This window comes from Pinus tabuliformis, chromosome 3_2 (assembly GCF_031772625.1).
Source record: "Pinus tabuliformis cultivar Carrire ecotype Pingquan chromosome 3_2, CPIR1, whole genome shotgun sequence".
Classification (NCBI taxonomy): Eukaryota; Viridiplantae; Streptophyta; class Pinopsida; order Pinales; family Pinaceae; genus Pinus; species Pinus tabuliformis.
The window spans coordinates 152,547,688-152,572,269 of NC_142302.1; the positions used below are offsets into that span (position 1 = coordinate 152,547,688).

The 24,582-nt window shown below is 41.8% G+C and overlaps 1 protein-coding gene across 1 annotated transcript; it reads right to left on the reverse strand.

The window, feature by feature from the left end:
* Positions 1 to 1,914: 1,914 nt before the first annotated feature.
* On the reverse strand, positions 1,915 to 4,303 carry LOC149180265 (uncharacterized). The gene has a single exon (XM_089415993.1). The coding sequence runs from the start codon at positions 4,005 to 4,007 to the stop codon at positions 2,301 to 2,303; it is 1,707 nt and encodes a 568-aa protein (XP_089272119.1). The 5' UTR covers positions 4,008 to 4,303; the 3' UTR covers positions 1,915 to 2,300.
* Between the last annotated feature and the right edge of the window lie 20,279 nt (positions 4,304 to 24,582).

The window sequence follows — 24,582 nt, forward strand, 5'->3', positions numbered from 1 at the left end:
TTGTGACTTAAAGGGGGAGCCGAGGGGGCCAAAAGGGGGACGCATAAATGGAGCCCACGCAGACACATGGAGGGACTGCGCAGGAAGGGAGGAACATGTGGCAAAAGGGGAATCACGTAGGAGAAGGTGAGCATTGGGATTGAGAAAGGCAAAAGCTATAAAAGAGAGAGGAGCCCCCTTATTTTGATCATTCGGTTATGTGCATTTGTGATAGTCGTTTTGGCTTAGAGCACGCTGGCTGTTTAGCTAGTCTACAGCACTATTTAGTGCATTGAGTGTCTCCGTTCGGAGATCTCACCCTTAGCCACGAGGGACTTCGAGTGCCTGCTCAGGCAAGGTATTTTCGTTGGCATTTCAGTAGCAGTATCTTTAGCATTTCAGCAGTGGTTTTATCAGTGTTCTGGAAGACTGCACAGCACTGGGAGAGGAGGGGAGCAGTCCCAAATCCTTGTTTGATTTCTAACAGCAACAACGCAACAGTTTTCCCAGCAGCTTGGACGTAGATCAGAGAGGGGCCATTCCTTTGCTATTCTGAGTGTATTTCTTCACTTGCCTTGTGCAAGTAGAGGTGCCATCTTCTTGATTACCTCCTGTACTCATTTTATTACTCAGTATAATAAAATGGCTTAGCATTCTCTCTACATTTCTTGTGTATCTGTTTATAGTTTATTTGATATATATAGTATCATTGTTGCTTGTATCTCTATGAGCATTCTCGGCTATTATACCACTTGTGTGTCTCTATTATACTCTTAGACAGAGTCTGGAAAGGGCCAGGTAGCCTCTGGATCTCGTCCTCTTTTTAGAGGCGACATATCTGGTAAATGCCCTCCCAGTCCATCTCTGGTTGGAGTTTGCTTGTGTTTGGGGTATATTCCTGATATGGGATATAGAAAATATTTTTTGATAGCTTGGCATCACAATGATCTAATTACAACAACAAGCACTGGATCCAAATTGTAGGCTGGTTTTTGCTACAGCCAAGAATTAACTTGAATGGCTTTGCAAATTTACCACGTTGCAAGACATGAATTTCATTAATAGTTTCAATAACAGTGTGCCTGGAAAACTTCCAGGACGACTTCAAAAGCAAAATGAAATCACACAGGCATGATGGTCATTAACCACAAAACAATTTGTCGCAATTCATTGTAAATCTGATGGTCATTACATGAAGGTTGGCCCTACATGAAGTAAGCTAATGCTCAACTTTTGATATATAAAATGAGGTCATTTAATATCCATCCAAAAAAACATGGGCAATAAATTATAAAGCCAATACGCATTAGGAAAATTCTCACACCACAGTTAACACATGCGGACAAACAATTCATAGTCAGCACAATTAGAAAAGTTACATTCATTACAAATTAGCACATTACACAACAAAATGGGGCACATAATCTGATTAAATAAATATAATCAACAAATTTAATGGTCCGAGGAAGAAAGAAGATAGCATCAAGTAGCAGCAGCCCATGGGGCATAGAATACTTGGCAAATGGATGCACTATTAAGGCATTCCTTGCATAATGGTCATTGGTTTGAAACCCCATGTATGTCCCACCTGCCTGACCTCTAACTAAAAGTTATAGTGGTAGCAGTGGGAATTGACCCATGTCACACCAAGACCCATCTAGTTGCCAATTCCTCTAGTAAAAAAAAAACATCCTGTAGCAGCAGTATGATGCATCACCACTCAAAATAATTTTGCACATCTCAATTTTTGGAGGTAATACAGACTATTAAAGTTGACCCTCAATGAAGAAATCTAAAGCTTAAATGAGGCCCTGTGATATTCATATGATAAACATTTGGAAAAAACTAGCAAAAACAGTTAAGATACTTAAATACAAGAAATATTATTCAAGAAATCAATTAAATTTCGATAGAAAGAAATAAAAAAACAGCTCAGGCATCAAAAGGCAACTTCAAACATGTGCATATTTCAAATCAATGAAGAACAGAAGTCCTTCGAACTTGTCAATTCCCCTATTTCATTGTTTAAACAGAAGAAGATTTATAGTGTTCCCACTTAATTATAAAGAAAATTTAATTCTGGGATCATGTTCATTGTGGAGATAAGATCCAATACTAATATGCTTTTATCGGAAAGAAACAATGGCCAGGGACATCAATAGGGCAATAAGTTAAACAATATCTGAAGAAAGTCCAACAAATCTAGATAACAAAATGCCAATCTACCTCCAACTTGAAAGAAAAAATAGCTTGCGGTATCATCTTCATATTTTGATTCCGGAAAAACAGGATCAAAAGGGGGAGATTGGACTCTCAAGCATCTAGTTTAGCCTCCTCCTTTTCCTGGGATGAAGTGAACCACCATCTACATCCACATTGAGAGAACCAGAGGCACCGTTTGTTCTTTGGGGAGAAGGTGATCTCACAGATTCTTGCTCCAACATAGAATCTCCACTCCTGCTGCCCGTTTGTATAACTGCGTTTGTGCTTGAAGTCGAAGCCCTAGGCTCAGACAGAAATCGAAAGGAAAGTGGATGTGACCGTTGAGCACGTCGTTCACTAATTGGAACCGTGGCATTTGAATTGTTGGTGTTAGACCTAGACCGAGCAGCCAAATTATCGATCATACCTTCCATGCTTGAAATCCTGGCCCTCATGGCAGCCAATCTCTCAGATCTAGCCCTTGTGGACCTCTGAAGCCCAATATTTTCCTGGTGACCCTCCCAATTATCATCTCCTCTACCCCGAATTCTATTTTCAACATCCAAATAGGATGATGTTGCTGTAACATTTTGGGGGACATCAGTGTTGGATCTGGATTCGGCTCTAAGTAAATCTCTTCTTCGCGGCAACTGCCATCTATCTTCCAGAACCTCTCTTTGCAATCTATGAGCAGTCCTCAAACGATTCAGTATTTGATCAGCTGCAGCACCCAGTAAATTCTCAACACCATCGTCCCTGGGGGCTGCTCCCCGTCTATCTCCATGTCCATCTTCATCTCCACCTGCTACTCCTATGTTTTCATTCTGTGCTCTTGACTCTTGCCATAACCTAATTGCCTCTGCTAGCCTCCTGGAAACGGGTCTACCGATCCTCATTCTCTGTCTCAAACCCTCGATTCTATGTGCCCGTGGTCGGGGCGGAATCTTTTCACCTTCCTCTCCAATTTTGCTCTCATTCTCTGCTGCAGAATCAGCATCGCCCTTACCTCGGCCGTAAATTGGAGTAATATTCGTTTCTGTAACCTCGCCTTTACAAACGGGGCATTCTTTAGCAATGGAGTGTACATGAAGCCAGCGATATAGACAAACCCAACAGAACAAATGACCACAGGAGGTGACCACAGGCTCCCTGGCCATCTCCAAGCAGATATTGCATTCGAAATTCGAAACACTGTTGATTCTTTCATCGCCTTCTTGTACATCCTCTGAACTATTAACATAAATATTATCATTATTATTATGGGGCCTGTTCAAATTCTGCTTGTGGGTTTCAGTTGGTCTCTCGGAATTGGAGTTATCAGTAGCATTGCTATCAATGTTAGGCTCTTCTACTACAGTGCCCATTCCGTTGCCGTTTGAGTGAACGGATCTGAAGACGAAAAGAGGAGAAACCGAAGACTCACTTCTTCTAGAGAGAGAGATAGGGTTAGGATTCGAGTCTAGAATTGTCGGTCTGATTCTTCTTGCATGTCGTCTCCAGCGATGCCTTACATGGCTGGATCTATGGCGCCCAGCTTGTTCAGGCTGCCCAAATAGTTCATGCAAAAGCTCTCCCTCATCATTTAGGGCTTCCCGAGTAGAACGCTGAGGATCTTGAAACCCCGGGTAACGGTTCAGCAACTGAATTCCCGGGCACAGTCGCTCGCGGATCGATACTTCGTCGTTGTGGGGCACCGCCGTCAATCCCAACCCTGATCCCGAACCCGATCCCGACCCGAGTTCCAAACCTATAACCACCGGAGACGCAGGACTGAGGTTCAAGCTAAGATCCATAGCAATACCCTGATTTTCTCCACGATCTGTCATTCTATTAGTCTAGGTCATCAAAATACTTGCTATATTTGATCTACCCTCATCTCTTTTGCACTTTATCCCGATCCCTCCTCACCTGAGACAGCAAGCATTTCCAGTTTCATAGCCCGAAAATCACAAATTCAGGCAGAAGAAACCAATTTGACCAGAGGATACCTCAGAAGCGCGTGGCTTCTAGTTCTCACTGGCGCAAGATAAGGAAGAGAGATACGAACCCACCACTAACCCGTGGCCATACTCTCTAGGCTTATGTAGAGTCACCCATCAAGGAATCCAAGGTAGAGCAAAGCATATCTATTTCATTAATAGATCGAGGAGGGACCAAAGTGCCTCATGTTTCATTGGTTGACTTACACCGAGTTCTTGCTTCCTGGAAACTAATGCCTAAGAATTCCATACATCCTCCACGCAGGGCCCCACATAGTTACTCTACAACTTCACAACACCTCAAATAGTTATTGGCCAACCCCACCACAACGCCACTTGTAAAAAAATTCACACTTCTAAATTGATAAGTTTTGGGGTTAAAATGAATTGAGATGGTTTATAATTATTAGTTATAACTATTTGAAAAAAAAAAATTATGACTAATTATAAAATTGTGTAATGGACTTGTTTAGCATGTTAAATTTTGGAGTTTTTGGCTAAAATCTAGTGAAATTTTTTATCAAACTATTTAAACTAATTACCCAAAATAATACTTTATTTAAAGATTGAAAAATAAAAAACATTGTATCCTACCACTTAAACCATCTTGCTAGCACTATATAATTAACATTTTAATATATAGTTTGTGTTTGAAAGGTAAAATTTGTGTATCGAATTCAATCAAAGTTTCATGGCTTGTTTTTTTAGTGTATTGCATTTACATTGAGAGCAATGCAAGATAGATTCATGAAGGAAAAACGTGTGTTAGATTTACCAACCTCTTCTTCTTTGGTTTTTTTATCCTTATTATTGCTCAAGGTTTACAATGTTTTTTTTTTCATTTTCTTTTCCTCTGTTTTTGTGTCTATGTTGTCAGGTGTGGAATGGTGGCTCGACCATCGAAATGGAAGAAAAACAACAAAAACAACAACTCGCCAATAGAGAGTGATTATGAAGGAAGGTTTCTTTCTATTTATTAATCTTAATTTGTGAGCCAATTTGTATTTAAAAAATGGTGTTGACTTGTATTTTTTTTAATATAACATGATAACATCTTACTCCCATGTAGGGTGTTGGTTCTCAACCTCCCATGTTAAGAAACCAGCTCACAAAAAGATAGAAAAGATAGACCAACGACTTCAGAATCAGCCTCTTCGAGGGGGCGACCTCCTTTACATTACACAAATGAACAATTCTTGAATGATACAAATGACAAAACCTCCTTTATATATATTGGAGTCTAAGGGGTCACAATATTATCAAAACCAACATAACAATAATAATATAAGGGCACAATGGGCTTCTATGGGGTACAATAATAACAATATGGGAACAATAGGGGCACAACAATAACAATAAGGGCTACAATGACAATAGTAATGGGGGAATCACTAGTATTATAGGGACCTAACATTCCCCTCTCCTTCAAAAAAGTGTTGTCCTCAACGCTTGAGCAGTTCTAGATGCTTCTCTATAAAATTCTCATCCTCCCATGTGGAATCTTCAGCGGGTAAGTTCTTCAACTTGACGAGATACTCTGAAATTGATCGATTTCGTAGCTGTAGAGTTCTTGTTTCTGTGATTGCTTTAGGTTCCAATATGATTTTTCCTTCCTCGTCAAGTTCTGGCAATATTGTTTGAACTAGGAGCTTGTCACCAATAACCGTCTTTAAGCTTGAAACATGGAAAACTGGGTGCATTTGAGAAGTTGTAGGAAGCTCCAATTTGTATGCCATAGTACCAATCTTTTTCAACACCTTGTACGGACCATAATACTTTGGTGATAATTTATTATCCTTCTTAGCTTTCTAGAGGGACATTTATTTATATGGTTGTAGCCGTAGAAATACCCAGTCACCTACATCACAACTTCTTTCGTTGCGATGTTGATCTACCTGTTGTTTCATTCTATTATGTGCTAAAGTTAAGTTATCCTTTAAGAGTTGGAGAACTTGTTGACGCTCGTTGTGATCTTCGACTTCTTGAACCTTAGAATTTTCTCTTAAATATGATGTGATGGACAGTGGGTGATATCCATAAAGTGCCATAAATGGGGTCATTTTTGCTGCAATATGGAAGTAAGTGTTATACCACCATTCAGCTAGAGGCAACCATTTGACCCATTGTGTCTGTTTATCAGATACAAAGCAACGAAGATATCCTTCCAAACATTTGTTTACTATCTCAGTTTGCCCATCAGATTGAGGATGATAAGATGAGCTATGAGCTAACTGAGTACTGAGACAAGAAAATAATTTTTCCAAAAATTTGCAATGAAAATGGGATCTCCGTCGCTTACAATAATCTTTGGGTTTCCATGTAGCTTTTGAATTGTTTCCATAAATGCAATAGAAACTGTACTAGCTTTAAATGGATGAGATAATGCACAAAAGTGTGCATACTTGGTAAGTCTATCAATTACCACCATGATGAGACTCTTTCCTTCGGACTTGGGTAAACCTGTGATAAAATCCATTGAAACCTCCTCCGAACATTGACTTGGAATGGATAAACGCTGTAATAGACCCGGGGTCTTAATTGTTTCAACTTTATTTTGTTGGCAAACCAAACATTCTACCACAAACTTTTGAATATCAGATTTAAGGTCATCCCAAAAAAATTCCTTCTTAACCCTGTGGTAAGTTTTTAAAAATCCCGAGTGCCCTCCTAAGGGAGATGCGTGCAATTCCATAAGAATCTTTTGTTTGAGTTGGGAATTCTGACATAAGTATAAGCGATCTTTGTACCATAACGAATCATTTTTCCAGCTAAATGTATCAGATGTACTAGGATCTTGTTGTAACTTTTGAATGAGTGTCACACTTCTTCGTCATTCTTCCATTCATGCCTTGCTTTGTTTATCCAATCTGGTTGGATAATAGAAATGGCACAAAACAATGCTTCCACATCCTCATCCTTTCTTGAGAGTGCATCTGCCACAACATTTTTCTTCCCTTTTTTGTAGTTTGTCAGACCAGGATATAACTCCTCAAAACAAAAACTCTCTATTTTATTCATTCAGGTAGTTCATTGCTATATACAATAGGGAGTGATTGTTTGGTTCATCTCCTGACTCTCTGTTTTCTCTGTTATTTATTTACATTAATATTAATTACAGCTATTCACCCAATCCTTAAGATTAGGTGTCAACATTCCCCCCCTTAATCTGAAGGAGTGTTGGTGAGTCCAAGCATCGTTTTGAATCTTTCAAGCTTTTCTCTTCCAAGTGCTTTGGTGAAGATGTCTGCAATTTGCTCATTAGTGGAACAATGGCGAAGATGGATTGTTTTGGCCTTAACATGATGTCGAATCAGATGATGTTTAGTATTGATGTGCTTTGTTCGATCATGGAACTTTGGGTTCTTGGCCAACTTTATTGCAGATGTATTGTCAATCATGAGTGGAGTTGATTGTACTTGTTTTACCTGCAAATCTTCAAGAATTTTCCTGAGCCACACAATTTCTTTTGTTGCTTCAGCTGCTACCACATATTCTGCCTCTGTTGTGGAATCAGCTGGGATTGATTGTTTGTGCGATCTCCAGGAGACAGCTCCTGATCTAAGACTCATGGCATAGCCTGAAGTAGATACCCCTGTTTCTTTATCTCCATCGAAGTCTGAATCAGAGTATCCAATCAAGCTAAAGTCGCCCACCTGTGTATATTTAATTCCAAATTCTTGAGTTCCCTTCAAGTCCTTAGAACTCTTTTTGCAGCAGACCAATGTCCCTCACAAAGCTTTTGCATAAACCTAGAGAGGATTCCAACAGCAAATGAAATGTCTGGTCTGGTAGTAGTCAGGTAGTTGAGACTTCCTACAAGCTATCTATACTTTGTTGCATCCTCAAATTCTTTTCTTTCAATGGATGTGAGCTTTAAGTTTTGTTCCATTGGAGTAGTCAGAGGATTGCATTAAGTCATGCCAAACATGTTCAACATATCTCCAATGTACTTCTTTTGAGAAAGGAATATGGACTTCGGATGTTGAGTTACTTCAATACCAAGATAGTAATGAACATAGCCCAAATCAGTCATTTCAAAACCTTTCTTCAATTCCTTCTTTATGGATGCAATGTAGCTTTCGTTGTTCCCTGTCATCAAAAGATCATCTACATATACCACAAGATATACAACTGTTTTTCCAACCTTCTTTACAAACAGAGTTGCATCATCAATATCATAATGTTTGAAATTGAGTATCAGAAGATGCTCAGTTAATTTTTCACACCAAGCTTGTGGTGCCTGTTTGAGGTCATATAAGGACTTCACAAGTTTGCATACTTTATGTTCATGTCCTTTCACAGCAAATCCTTCAGGCTGGGACATAAAAACGTTCTCTTTTAGATCTCCATTCGAGAAAGCAGTTTTTACATCCATTTGATGGACTTTCCAACTGTTCTGAGCTGCTGGGGCAAAGAGTGTCCGGATGGTGGCCCATTTTGCTGTGGGGGAAAAAGTCTCCTCATAATCTACCCCTTCCTTCTGTGCAAAACCTTTTGCCACAAGTCTGGCTTTGTGCTTGTCAAGTGAGCCATCATCTTTATACTTGTTCTTGTAGAGCCACTTGCAGCCAATTGGTATGGTTCCCAATGGAGGATCAACCAGCTTCCAAGTGGCATTCTTTATCAGGGCATCATACTCTTTTTGCATTGCTTCTTTCCATTCATCATAAGAAGCAGCTTCTTTGAAGGAAGCTGGTTCAAAATCTGTAGACAAATTCAATTCACAATCATAAGAAACTTCCATATCAATAGGTGAATCATAGTCATCTACATTATCTCCATTTTTCTGATTTGAATTTCTAGTTCCTGTCTTTCCAACCTCATCAGGATGAACACTTTCAAGTGTCTTTGTCAACCACTTTGGGGGACCTTTCTCAGATGGTCCAGGCTACTCCGTTGACTAAGTTGGGACTGAATCAAGATTGAGTCTCCCAATTCTGTCAATCACATCACTCAAAGCATCATCTATTGTTGGAGATTCATGCAAGGGAGAGAGTGCTTCTGAAGAATATTCCACAGGTTGATCTAGTATAGGAATCCCCCCTTCAAGATGTGGAATCTGATTATCAAATTCTTGAAATGATTTTGCAGTTGTGAATCTATCCAAGCGATCAAGTTGTTTTTCAACAACATTGTCAGTTTTGGATGATTCAAGAAAGATTACATCTCTAGATACCACAAACTTTTTATTAGTTTAATTGTAGAGATGGTATGCTTTGGAGGTGTTTGAATACCCCAAGAAGATACATTTATGACTTCTTGCACCAAGTTTGTTTCTATGTACCTTTGGTATCAAGGCATAACAGGTGGAACCAAAAACCCTGAGATGCTTTACCGAAGGAATGTGCCCATACCACATTTCATAAGGAGTCTTGTTTCTAATAGCATTAGATGGACATATATTCTTTATATATACAACACATAGAACAACATCAGCCCAAAACATTACTTTTACATTTTTGAAGAAAAGCATGGAGCGTACCATATTTAAGATTGTCCTATTCATTCTTTCAGCTACTCTATTCTGTTGGGGATTATAAGGCACAGTTGTTTGGTGTTTGATCCCATGTTGGCGAAGATAGTTTTCAAATTCATTTGAAGTGTATTATTTTCCATTATCAGTGCGAATAGAGCCAATATGAGTTTGTGCATCATTTTCAATCCATGCATGAGAGTTCCTGAATGTTTGAAAAGCATCATATTTGTTCTTCAATAAATATACCCAACACATTCTGGTGTAGTCATCAATAAATGTCATCATATATTTATTTCCATTTGCAGAAGAGACAGGCATTGGACCACATAAATTTGAATGAATGGGTTCAAGTTTTCTATGTGCTCTGGAATGTGAATCATGAAAGGTTGTTTGCTATGTTTTCCTAGAATACAAGCATCACATTGCTTAAGTTTCCTAGGAATTGTAGGCAAACCAGCAACACCATTTTTCAATAAGCAGAGGCTGTCATAGTTCAAATGCCCAAATCTAGCATGCCATAATAAACTTGATGGAAGTGTACCTTCTTCATAATGAGAATTGTATGAGAAATGTTGTGCATGAGCAAAGGTACCTTGCAGCTTGAGAAGCCTTTATTCTTCCATCCCCCTCATGACAAGTGAGTGGTTAGATGCTTTTCTCACCTCAAGCTTGCCATCAAACATATGAATGGAGTGACCTTGCTGGCGGATGTGGACCAAGGACAGCAAGTTTCTCCTTAGTTGTGGGAGATATAGAACATGATGCAGAAGAAAGTCTGGAAGACCAGGCAATTTAAGCCCGATTTTGCCAAGCCCTGATGGCTTGAGTTTTGATTGGTCCACAAAGTATACTGCTCCATCAACATTGTCAGTGAATTCTTCAAAAAAATCTTTTCTATGAGTCATGTGGCAAGTTGCTCCTGAGTCAAGCAACCAATCATTTTTCCAAGAAGCAATTGAAGCATTAAATAAGTCTTCATTTACTCCAATATTACATTGTGCCACAACATAATGAGCTGATTCAGGTGCTTTACCTTTGTCTGTGTCATTAGTTTTACCTTTCTGTTGGTTTCTTTGTTGCTCAATTTTATCCCAAGGTATCTTGCATGTGGAGGCATCATGTGATCCATTTATTTTACAGCGTATGCAGTGCAAAACTGACTTTTCTCCTTGAGAGTGTCTGCCCCCCCCCACCTCTAGAATATCTTCCTCTTCCTCTTCGACCACCTCTTCCTCTGGAAGAATCTTGAGCGGGATTCTTTTCTTTATGAGCAAGGCACACAACCTCTTCAGAAGATTCAGGGGTTGTCTTCTTTCCAAAATCTTTCTCTCGTTCAACAAATTTTATTTATTTTTTAACTCAAACGGGTATGATTTTATTTATTTGATGAGAAATTTGGACTTACACCATGGCTGCCAACAATACATTTCATCTGTTTTTGATTTTAATGTTGTCTTTTGAGCTACTACAAAATACCACTTCCTCAAGGATTGCAGGAATGGAATGAGCTTTCATCATTTGTGAGAAGTTGTCCTTTCCCGAGGGTACACCCTTTGTTTGCCATCAAATATGCTTCTTTGTTCAAACTTCTGAGAATGTGAGGGAATTTGTATGAGTCAAAATCGAGCAGAACTCTTTTCAGCCTATTTAGAGTTTTGTTGAGGCTTGCGTTAGTGAACAGATTTCCCGTGTTTAATTTTTTAATTATGATCTCCGAATCTCCAAAAGCTTGGAATTCTTTGTCTCCTCTGTCCCTGGCGATTTGACAAGCTTTGAGGAGGCCTAGGATCTCCGCTTGATTGTTGGTTTTCTGCCCGATGCCCCAACAAAAACTGTCCCTTCTTATTCCGTCCGGGGTGTAGATGACCCCTCCAGCTCCTGCTGCCCCAGGATTGCCTTTGGAGGCTCCATCAAAGAATATTGTTGTGATTTTTTGCTTTCTCCACCATTCTTGGAAGTTTTCTTCAGAGTCTCTTTTGCGCCAGGCCTGGTTTACTGCTTGAGGGGCTGATAGCTGCTTCCATGGTTGAGGGTAGAGGGGGCCCAACCACCTCTCTTCTTCCGGGAGGAGCAATGGATCACCTGTAAAGTATTGTTGTTGCACTGCTTCTAGGAGAAAAGACTTAGCCTTTGCCGCTACGGAGAGGGGTGTGTGCGCCTTTTCATTAAATATCAAATCATTCTGGGACAACCAAATCTGCCAGCACACAAATTTGGGTATGGCGTTCCAGAATTTCCTCCAGATGGATTTGGTGGGAATTTTGTAGGGATAACATTGATTCCATGAATCGAATAGATCATCTATTGAGTTGTGAGTAGGAACTATGATTTGTAGCTGATGGAGGGTGAGACCCCACACTTCTTTTGCAAACTTACATTCCATGAAGAGATGCTTGGCAGTTTCTAAACTGCTTCTGCACAGCTCACATCTGTGCAGACCTGCTATGTTTTTTTTCATCAGGTTGTCTCCGGTTAGAAGCTTATCATGGGCCAGCGTCCAGAAGAAGAAATTTACCTTAGGCAGAGCGAGCGGTTCCCAAACTTTCTTCCAGAACTCCGGTGTTTTGCTGTTGTTCCTGTTTGGTTGGATGGCGTTGTACGCTTCTGCTGTAGTATAAGTTCCAGAATGCCCCCATCCCCAACTGTCTTTCGATTTTCTATTTACTGGGGCCGCTTCTTCCAGCATTTCTTCGAGGATATGCTTCTGCTGTTGTAATCGATCAGGAACTCCGAAGAAGTCCCATCCCTGCCAATCTCCGTGCCTATCCCATTTGGATAAATCAAACACGCTGGTGATCCCTGCGCGTTCCAGCCAGTCTTTTATCCCAGCGATTTCTTCTGCCTCCGAGAGCGGATTTCGATCCATAATTCGGTCAAACCACAGATTTGTGCGTTTGCCATTACCTGGAATTTTATACGCCTTTCCTTTGAAGAGATTTAAGCTTCTGTTGCAGAGTTTCCAGACTTGAGTGCTGTTGGGAATTTGGCTTACCTGCAGATTCCTGAGCGGCACATTATGGGCGTATTTTGCTTTCAATGTTTCACTGACAAGGTGCTTTGGATCCTTAAATAGTTTCCACAGAATTTTCCCTCCCATCGCCACATTTACAAGAGCTGGGTCGCGGATTTGCAGGCCTCCTTCCGGAATTGATCGTTTCACCAACTCCCATTTGACTAGATGAATTTTTTGATGGTTTCCCTTCCCCCCTTGCCAGAGGAAGTCGCGAAGGATTCTGGATATATGATCTGTCACTCTTTTTGGAGCAAGAAGGAACGCTGCTTGATAGATTGGGAGAGCCGATAACATGGATTTAATCAGAATTACCTTGCCTCCTTTTGTGAGCCAGTGTCCTCCCCAGGAAGCGATTTTTTATTTAATTTTGCCGATGATTTCAGTCCACAGCGACCTCTTGTTGGTCCCAATTATGATGGGGAGGCCAAGATATTTTATCATCTCCCATTGAGCATGGTCGTTGAAGCCCAGGATGTTGGCGATGCCTGTGAGCTCTTGCTGCCCAATATTCCAGCCATATACTTCACTTTTCCTTTCGTTGATGGAGGCGCCCGAAACCCTGCAGTAACATTTTAGAACAGAATCAAAGGCTTTAGCTATTCGAGCAGATGCCCCTCCCAGGAGCAGGGAGTCGTCCGCGAAAAGGGCATGGTTCAGAGCTGGGGAGCTATAAGAAGGTTTGAGGCCTGGAAGGGAGCCTGAGGATTTTTTGAAGGATAGCTTTCTGCTTAGGGAGTCCGCCATCAGAATGTACAGGAAGGGAGAGAGCGGGCATCCCTACCTGAGACCTCTCTGGGCTTGGAAAAAGGAGGTGGGGCGACCGTTGACAAGGGGGGCGATCCAGGGATTGTCAGTGCAGGCAATGATGAGTTTGACAAAATGGGAGGAGAAGCCGAAGGAGTGGAGGACTTTGTACAGGAAGGAACGGTTGACTCGGTCGAACGCATTGGCCATGTCAAGCTTTATCAACATTCCTTTTTCCTTTCGTTGATTGCTTGAGTGAATTGTCTCCTGAACTTGGATGACATTGTCCAGGATGTGTCTGCCTTCTACAAAACCACCTTGGTTGCTTGAGATCAGCCTGTTAAGCAGGGGTTTCATCCTGATAGCTAGGAGCTTAGCTAGAATTTTATATGATGCATTGCAGAGCGAAATTGGCCTGAATCTGGCAAAGGTTTCGGGATTGGTTTCCTTGGGTATAAGAGCGAGGTAGGTGGAGTTGGTTCCTCCTCCTACCTTGGATTTTTTCATGAAACCTTTTATCATCTTTAATAGATCTTCTTTGATGATGTCCCAGCAAGTCTTGTAAAAATGTATGGTAAATCCGTCAGGCCCTGGGGCCTTGTCCGAATTCATAGACCAAATGAATTTGATGATTTCTTCTTCCGTGATGGGTTGGGTGAGAGCAGAGTTGTCTTCAGGGCTGACCAGATGAGGGATGTTTGAGAGGAGATCTGCAATATCTTCCTTGTTGCCTTGGTTACCTGTGGTGTACAAACTTCTGTAATGACTTTCAGCTGCCTCTTTTATTTGACTGAAGCCTTTGCATATCTGTCCTTCTGCTGTTGTGATTTCAGAAATGTGATTTCTGGAAAGCCTTGCTCGGTATTGGCGGTGAAAGAAGGAGGTGTTCCGGTCACCAACCTTCAGCCACAAACTTCGAGAATTTATTCTCCAATGCTCTTCCTCTATTCTGAAGGATCGAAATGCTGAGCATTGAGTTTTAACTTCTTTATCGAGCAAGGATGAGGTAATCTCTCTACTTTCCATTTCAGCTTGCAAAGCCTCTAATGACTGCACTATTTCTTTTCTTTGGCTGGAAAGATTTAGGGCAGGCTTCCTTATCCATTCCTTTAGGGTTATCTTTGTAGCTTTGAGTTTTTGTTCCCACACATAGCTGGAGGACCCAGTGACAGATTTGACCCATGTTGTTTTCACTGTATCTATGAATCCATTCCTTTCTATCCAGAGGGGACTGAATCGGAAGGGGATTGGACCTAGGTCTTCTTCATCTTCCAGAATGAGCTGGACTAGTTTGTGATCTGAGGTCAGCTTAGGGAGGATTTTAGTGGTGATAATTTTCTTATTCATCATCAAGGTGCCTTGTACTAAGAATCGATCCAGGCGGGCCGAGATATGATCTTCTCCCACTCTGTTGTTGGTCCATGTATAGTGCCCTTTGATCGGTATGAAATCAAGGAGGTCCCACTGCTGTATAAGGTCTTCCACCAGGGGAAGCATGGGATCTCTGTTGTTGGTTCCTCCCCTTTTTTCTTTGGGTTTTAAGACGATGTTTAGGTCCCCAGCAAGGATGATGTTGTTTGGGGATCGCTGCTCTAGAAATTCAAAGAGGGAATTCCAGCAGTCTCTCTTTTCAGAATAAAGAACAGGTACATATAGATTGAAGAGGGAGATGGTCAACTTACTTGTGCAGTGCGTTAGTTCCGTGTAGATCCAGTGCTGAGTCTCGTGGGATTTGTTCAGCAGGAAGAGGTCTTCTGCCCATAGAGTTGCAAGCCCTCCGGATGTGCCTCTTGAGCTGACTGCTCTTCCTGTGCTTTTCTTCCATTTCTTCTTGCTGATGTCTAGAAGGGCTTTCCCCTCTATCTTGGTCTCTTGGAGCATGAGGATGTCTGAGGGTTCTATTTTGAGAAGGTCCTTGACTGCTTCTGCTTTCGAGGGATTACCCAAACCTCTGCAGTTCCAAGAGACGAGGCACATTATTTACCAGGGGTGGGTTGAGAGCCTCCCTTAGGGGGCCTGTTCCTGGAGTTTCTCCCAATAGACATCTCTATTGTGGGCTGACTTCCTTGTGTTTTAAGCCTTTCCGCCTCCTCTTCCCTTATTTCTCTGCGAGATTTCCTGCCAACTTTTCTTGTGGGTTGCTCGTAGGTTTCATCCTCCGATGAGCCAGAGCTGTCCACTAGTTTTTGCCTAGTAACATCTGCATATGAGGGGTTGGAAGGGCTTCCTTGGGAAGTTTCCAGATGTGCCATTTCCCCGTCTTCTTTGTTGATGATGGGAGGAGTTGTCTGTTCCAAATCTTCAGTAATTGTTGTGACTGGGATGCTCTGTCTGCTTTCTTTGCCCTTTGGGTTCTTTTCTTGGGTGGGATTGGAGCTGCTTGGTGCCTCTTTCTGTGTGCCTTTCCCACTGCCTTTTTTGTGGTTGATGGATTTTTGGATTAGAGTCCATTGCTCACCATTTTGTTGATCTGGTTGTTCTTCCGCCTTTTTCTTGCAATGTTTGGCGAAATGTCCATAGCCGTGGCAGTGTCTGCACTTAAAGGGAAGTTGTTCATAGTCCAGCTCTTGTACATGTGTCCATCCTGCGACTGTAAGATTGATGGCTTCCGGCAGGCCCTCCTCCAGATCTACTTCGACGCAGATGCGAGCACATGAATATTGATCTTTTCTTATGGCTTGATCTATGTATTTTCCTAATCCATTGCCAATGATCTGGAGGGACTTTTGATTCCAGCAGTGGAGTGGGAGGTGGGGGAGCCGCACCCACACCGGAACAGCAGATGGGACATCCTGAGCTGGGTCGAAGTCTGGCGACCATTTGTTGAGGTATAATCCTTGGGGGCCCATGAAATAGGGTCTGTTTCTGAATATTAGGCTTTTATCCTTTGCACTTTCGAAAACGAAGACAAAAAAGCCTTTGCCTACGAAGTAGCTTTTGATTCCTTCTTTGATTAAGGGTTTCCAGTTCCTTTGAGTCCAGTCCTCCACCGATTTGGGAGAGGGCCAGAGGCCCGTGAACTAGCCTATGAGACCTCTCTCAGCTAGATTCAATGCTGCTTTACATGTTTCTTCTTTAGGGAGTGCTACCGAAGGAATGGTTTCCAGCTTCTTTACAAACTTCTGTTGAATGGCTGTTGGCGGGCGCTTGCTACCAGATGCTATCATGGCTTTGAATGTTGTGACCTCTGGAGGGGGAGGTAGGGGCGGATTCATGAAGCTCGGGTCCCCAGAAGAAGGCATGGTTGGGCACAGCAAAGCTGATGCCAGTGCCAGCCCTTAGCACAGATATGAACCACTTCAGCGAGGGCAGCCGATAGATGGAAATGATCCAGGGGAATCGAGGCAGGGTTGAGCGATCCCAACAGCATAAGGCTGCCAGGAGGGGGGGCCGCAGGAAGCAGCTCAGTGATGGGGGCGGCTAGGGCAGGCCTGCGCGGGCTCACATCGGTATGTTTGAGAATCCGTTCAACAAATTTTTTCACAAGAGAGTCAAAGGTAATATCTTTGAGATTTCCATTTGCTTGCAATGACTCAAGATAATTAGAGTAAGTAGGATAAAGTGCCTTGAGAAAAGCAATCAGAGGAATATCCATTTCAACCTTCGTGGCTTCAATATCATGCATTATTGATTTTACTTCGGATGCCAGAGCAAGAGGATCATTATTTTGTAATTCAAGGGTGAAGAGTTTAATCATGAGTTGAACAATTTCGAGTGCAAAGTGTGAGTCATAGAGTTCCTTCAGCTTTTGTAAAGCTTCAAATGCAATTGAAAATGGTTTTATGTGTTGACTCACCTCTTCACTTACATATGCAACAATCAATGCATATGCTTTGATGTTTTTATTCTCCCAGATGGCGAGCTCTTTGTCAGAGGTAGGTTCTGTTAGCTACCTATACCAATAGGTTTCATTTTTCATGATTGGCAGGGGAAGTGCCAAATATGCTCTACTTTGGTGATGCAAAGATCTCATATTTTGTGGAAAACACTTACCTACAGTTGTTTGATACTGTCCTACTTCTGAATGGGTGATCCAACAGTCTAAGCTGGGTCATGCCATGTTTCAATTTTTGTTGTAGATTAGAGAAAGAAGTCTGTCCAAACTGTTCAATCTTGGCAGATCAGTAGTTAGGTAGAGAATGAAGGTTCCCAACTGCTTAATCTGAGGCCTTGGAAGTAATAAGGCTAGCCTTAGATAGAAAATCAAAAGAAAATAGAAAAAGAAAAGAAAAAGAGCAATTGAGGGTTTGCCAGTCTAAGTGCACCCTCCTTGAAGTAACAAAAAATGCTAGGCTATAAAATGGGTAGGTAGATGGGGTCACAGAAGCATGATTTCTTTCATATTGCTAGCCTAAACAGAGAAAACATATATTGGCCAGAGCACATCCACCTATCCAGCATTTTGGTGACAGTAAAGTGAAGCATGTCTAATTTCCCAATCATTCCCCATCAAACTCCTTGCTAACATCCCACTATCACCTTGGTTCATAAGAGAAATCAAACTCATTTGTTGATCCTTGTTGTATAGAAGAGCCACATTCTTGTGTAAAAATATTTTCATTTTGATCTACTCTCCTAACTAAGTTTGTTCCCTAAAAGCTTAGTGGTTGCTTCCTCTCTTCCATATCTCCCATCTAATACTAACTACTAACTCCATTATTACTTAACTCCCTATCTTCCCCTTTTCCCTATTACTATATCACTATTGTGTATAAAAAACCCCAAAAATATGTATTCCCCTTTCCCCTAGGCAATATAGCCTTAAGTCCCAAAGGGTCGGAGCACAAAGGAGTTTAGCGCTAAAGCAAAAGTGTGCTAAATGGCCCATTTCGGGATTAAATCAACATCTGGTTGATTTAACAGCCCAAGCGCATTTCACCCATAAATACATGAAAACCCATTTGTTCTAAAAAACATTACAAAACCCACAATTCCGCCGTTGGCCTAAGTTTTGTACCTAGCGCACCTTTCCTGAAATATTATTTGTTTATTGTCCACTCCCCGCCGTATTGTCCGATCACCTCCGCCCCCCGTCGACTGTCGGATCCGGGCCCCCCCATGCGACGGCCCACAGCAATATCGGACCACCCCCGATGCCTGTACGTTAGCGCCCGAAATCTGTCAGAGGGTGACGTCAGGGCTCAGACACGCGTCACTCCTGGGTTGTATCGGGCGGCCTCCTGCCAAAACCACGCCCGTACCTTAAGCGGTCCGATATTACCGCTTACCACCTTCCGTTTACCACCCGCCACGTCGCCCCTACGTCAGCTCCAAGTCATTGCCGAATCAGCACCATGTCAGCGCCCGACCCGCCACTGCTCCAACTGTCTGCCACGTCACCCATCCGCGTGGACCACTTACAAGCCGCCACATCACCACTCCGTACCATGAACCCACCTATGACGTCATGCTGACGTCATCCGAGAAAAGCGCGCCAAAGGCCAAATTTCCTATATTTTCGCCAAAAAATCGTGTTTTTCCGCATTTTTCACCAAAAGAATGTTATGCCTCCTGCATGAAATTTAACGACGTTCTCGCCGCCAACCTGCAGAAATTGATTTAAAGTCGTGGCCGCCCAGAACTCAGCTTGGATAAGCTTCCACCCATCGCGCCGTGACCAGGTATTTACCGTTTCTTCCTCCACCTGGTTCAGTTCGTTCTTCGTTGTAAAAAACGCCCAGAACTGCCATTTTCCTCTGAAACTCAAGCTTTTTGTCTTGCTAATAACTCAATTTCCCCCAAGACTAACCAATTGTGCCCCTTTTTACACCAGAACTGCCCTGTTTGCAGTGAAAATCCTTTTTACCTCAATTCACCGCACAAAGCTGCATTTGCCTACATTCCCAAGTGAAATTCTGCTTGAAGAGCACCAAACACATGGAGACACCGGTGGCTCTAAACATTCCACCTTTAAATGCCCCCCAAAGAGAGCTAGAATGGCTGCCCCTGGCTGACAGAGACTACCAGATGGCAGAAGTAATCCCAGAGTATAGCAAGTATCATATTCATTTGATCAATGAGCTAAAAGCCAAACATCTCAGTGGAAATGATATTCTAGGGATTTGGGACTCCAATTTGCCTATTTTCAATCTTCCTCAAGTCAATATCCTACCAGATTTAATCCATCGATGCAATGCTAACTATGATCCATGTCAGAGAGCTGTCCTCAGTCCCTCAGGCTCAGTTTTGTTCCATGTCACCCCTGAGGCCATAAATCAAATGCTGCACTTTCATACCACAAAGCCATTGACTCCTCTATCTATGATGGACTTGATAAAGCAAGGAGGCAAGCTGTCCAGTGCCCAAATCATAAAGATTAATCAATTATTCATTCAATCAGGCTCTCAAACTGTGAGGACTCCTCCTATTGGAAATGAATATCTCAATGAGTTGGGCAAAATGCTTGTGGATATGATCAGTTATGTCCTGGGATACAGATCAAGTGAGGATGTTGATGAAACCATTCTGGCCATGATGTCTGTCTTCTCCCCTGGAAAGCCTCCTTCTGTTCACTATGATTATGCTACATACATTGCCAATAAAATTCATGAGCAATTGATGAATTTAGAAAGGGAAAGGATATTTAGATACACTTCTTACATCTATCACTTGTTCCTATTTTATCAGCCTGATAGCTTCCCTATTACTCTAAAGAATTTTGATGCTCAGGGAAACCAAAGGTCTGTGGTATTTTGGTCTTCAATCTTTCATCACATATCTTTTTCACCATATAGCTACTGTGAATTCATAGACCTTTTTATCCATCCAGCCATGTCCTTGCTGTTGAGTTCCCCTCCTCCAAGATTGACAGATGAGATGCAAAGAATCCTCCAGCATTGGGGATTGGTACTTTTACCAACACCATACAGTGATCAGAATATATGGTTGTGAGTTAGCCCCATATAGGCTACCAAGATATGTCCCTATGAGACTTTTTGCTTTAGAATATTTCAGACAATTTGGAAATGCAGACATGATCCATTTCCACAGCAAAAATAAGAAGGTACAACTCAAAGTCAGAAACCAGCTAGGCCCATTTATTTATAACCAAAAAGAAGAGGCATGGCAAGAAGCAGATAAGATCCTAAAGTGCCTCGGGTTGTAAACCAGTTTCCTCTGGATACCCTATGATCCCAATCATTTCATTAGTCTTAGAAGGGTCAAATATAAGTTGGCTAGCTATGATCATATCAGGTTACCACATATTGAAAAATATGCAAATCAATTAGAATGGAAAGAGGGCACCCTAGAAGAAGCAAGTTCTAAAGAGGAAATAACACAAAAAGCAGCAAAGACACTTGAGAAGCAAGCTGACTTGGAATATTGTGGGCAGGTTTTTTCTCTTCCTCATACTCTACTCGGAGCAGCTACCTCATCTTCTACAGCTCCCCAGCAAGTAGCTCAAACCACTACTCCAGCAGCTAGCACAGATAAGGGGAAAGAAATGGAGCAGGAGCAGACACTCCCGACAGCAAAACAGCAGAAGGAACAGACGGAACAGCAAGAGGAAATGGTTGAGGCCCCTGTATCCACAGAGCAGCAGGCTCAAGAAAGTGTGCCTCCAAGGCAGGAAACAGCAATGGATACCTCGGTACTTCAAACCCCAATAAATGAAGAGAGAACTAGGAAGAGGGACAGACAGCAAGAAACTCCCCTCACTACATCAACAAGTCAACAAGGGGAGAAAAGGCAAAGGCTAAACCCTTTTTCTGAAGAAGAGATGCCTATTGGACCATCCATGGGTATGGGCCCCCCTAGCATGGAAGCATCAACCAGTTCATTCCAACAGGAACAAGAAAGACCACTTGGAGGAGAGGTCAGCTCCTCAAGCCAGCAAAGAAGAGCAGAGTCTGGAATCAAGAAACAATTTATGGATATAAAAGCTAGGAATGAGCCAGTCAGAATCCAGCTTTATAATCATTTGCTCAAGATGGCTCCCACTAATCAACAGAGGCTCATGTCAGCATATGACATTGCAGAAGGGAAGATGACTATGAGCCATTTTATGCCTACCATGTTGCAGCCACAGTCAGCTGCAGATTACATCAGAACCAACCTAGAGGTATTTGCAAAAGACATCCACCCAATGGACCAAATAGAGCTACATAAGCAAACGGGTGAGATGGTCTACTCTACTCTTGCAGATAAAACATTTCTAGCACACAAACTGCAAAATTCTCTCCATAATACTACTGCCCAACTAGAATTGGAGAAAGCTTCTTCTCAAGCCAAAGACAACAGGATCAGATCTTTGGAAGACATCATTATAGAGCTTGGGCATGACCCAAGTGATCCTAAAGCTGTGCAGGCGCTCATGAAGAAAAAAGATGAAGATATATCAGCTTTGAGGAAGATGGTCAAACTTCCAGCAACCCTTCACCCCCAAACAGAAGATGTTGCTCAGCAGAGAAAGGATCAAGATGTAGTGGCCATGCTGTTGGCACTACACAAACAATTGGTAGAAAAAGAAGGACGATTGATAGAAACAGAGGGTGCATTACAGGCAGCCCTGAAACAAAAAGGAGGAGAGCAGATACCTCAGCCCTCTCAGCCAGTAATTAACCTTGAGGAGCCTCCTCAAATTATAAGTCCTACCACAGGACAAACACCAGAGGCAGGCCCTTCAGTAGCAGCACCAGCAACAACATCAGGACAGACACCCAGCCTTGATATGCAAAATATGATGAAAGAACTTCAAGCTTTGGAGGCCCAGATGGCAGAATTAAATGAAGCCAAGGAAAAATTGGCTACACTTAATGAAAACTATGATAAATCAAAGCAAAGTGTAGTTGAAAAAACAAGAGAGGTAAGGGCTCTTGAGAAGAAAATAAAAGAACTGGAGAAAGAGCTCTCTCTTGATAAAGTTGTGGCTGAAATCAAGAAAGTCCTGTGGGCCAATATTGGTCAGTCTATAACAGATCAATGGCAATATATTGAAACCATCCATGAGCATATAGATCTCATAGGCAGGGCCCAAAAAGAAAGTCAAAGAGCAAGGGCATCTCTAGGCAATATGCCTGAGATAGCCAATAGGATGATCAATGTCCTTAACAATCGCACAGGCCCCCAGCTGGCAGCAATGGGTGTCTCTAACATAACTGATACCATTTTACTAGTAAAAAGGGTGCTCACTTTGAGAAATCATGTGCAAACATTGGATAGAAGGTGCCAGGAAATGCAGACAGAGGTGAAAAAATTCATGGAGAAATTTACAGCATTGCATAACAGAGGCCTTCCCAGCTTACTAACCAGTGCAGGAAGGTTACTATCTCATGAAAACTATGCCAAGAGGGTAAATACATATGCTACAAATTAGATCACTGCAGCATCAAGTGCCCCAGAGGAAACAGGGCCTGCATCTGGGCAGAGTCTCTATGACAAAATAGAGAATCTGTTTTTTATCATGAATGAGATTAGACATCTATTTGAAGTGCCTCCAAATTGCTACAAATATACTGAGGCAGATGAAACCTTAGGCACGATTTTGAGACATCAGTTGCCTACTCAGGAATGGTGGACAAGCATGATACAGACATTGCTGTGAAGAAACAGATTTTTCACCAAATTTTTGTACATCAATTATAAGTCATCATGTTCAGAAAATTGATATATTCACTATGACTGGAGAGGAGTGGATAGAGCCAACTCAACGAACAAATTTGGCCACTAAAGCAACACCGACAGATGCAAATGACGGGGCTGAGATAGCTGCAGCACGACAAAGCAATAAAGGGCTTATTACTCAGAATCAATACGAAGCACCCGACAGACCCAGTTGCCCCAAAAGTCAAGAATTTCTGACAAACAGCAAGCAACTGTTGTATATTCATTTAAGTAGCTTTTAATTTTGTAAAAAAAAAATATCTTAGAAAGTTGGTAAGAGCAGTTATTATGCAATAACTCAGTGCTGAGATATTTTTGTGATATTTTGTATATATGCACCCCCGCATGGCTTATTGGGGGTTGTTGTTACTCATTTGTTCAAGAGAACTCGGCTGTATATCCTCTGAAAGATATAATACAAAGGAGTTGTTGGTTTCCAAAGGAATGAGTTTGCCTTGGACCTGATGTGATGAAACTATTGACTGCTGCAGGATTCTAGTGTTATGGCGTGATACAATAAGTGTTTTCTACCCATATTTCTATTTCATTTTTTACTTAAGCTGTCTGTGATGTATGGTGACTAATCTTAGTAGAAAGGTAAAAGACTAGTTCAGGATTTGTCCATCAAAGACACCCTAAACTCAATCCTTACTACTAAATATGTTTTCTTCAGGGTTAGCTGCAACTATGGAATTCTTAAATGCTCCTATTTGCTCTAATCACATGATAAGTCTTTATTCAGTAATTCTCTTTTGCTGCTGAGTAGGATTTGTTCTTCATTTTGTGTTGCATTGTGAAAGAACTCTTGATTGCCTTTCCTGGTGTAATTTATACTGTCTCTTTTCTAAAAAATCAAAGTTTGTATCATGAATACCCACCTAGCCTTGCAGTGAAACTCTCTTTATCACATACATCAAATCCTATTCATTTCTGGACTCCACATGCCCAATGGACTGAACTTTCTTCGATGCTTGCATGCCCTTCTTTGAACAATAGCCGACAACCAAAATTCAAACAAAAATCTCACCTCATAACTAGCCTAAAATCTTCAAAAAAACAAAGTTAAAACTAAAAGAGAGAGCCCTCTCTGATTACAGGTAGGCTAGAACCTGTAATCCAAAGCTTGGTTAGTGGTTACCCCAGCCGTATTCCCTTAGGAGTCAAAGGGAACAACCTGGGTGTTAACATAAATGGCGACTCCGCTGGGGAAAACCCAATTCATAAACCCCTGTCTGATTCTTAATACTGTAGATAAAGCCTGAGTGACAGCCAGACAGCCTTAGAAACTGCCTCTACTTTGCATTTGCAAGAGTATATAAACGCTGCCTCAGTCAATCTTTATTCAGTCTTAAGTTCCATACAGTTGTGCTATCCTTGATCAGTCCTTTTCAAAGATTAATATTTCCTAGAAAATTCTCCCAAAGGAAATCGTAGAAGCTGGCTCCTAAGAAGAAAACTCGTTATACAAGATCTAACCCAGATCCAGATCCATCACCTAAGTTTCAAAATCCAAACTTGATTTCAAGAATCCTCAAGAAACAAAAATCGGAAGGGACTTTATCAGACTCAAGTTCTGAAACAGGATT

Excerpts from the sequence above, each read along its gene's own strand:
- LOC149180265 (XM_089415993.1), bottom strand. The coding sequence starts at position 4,007 with ATGACAGATCGTGGAGAAAATCAGGGTATTGCTATGGATCTTAGCTTG.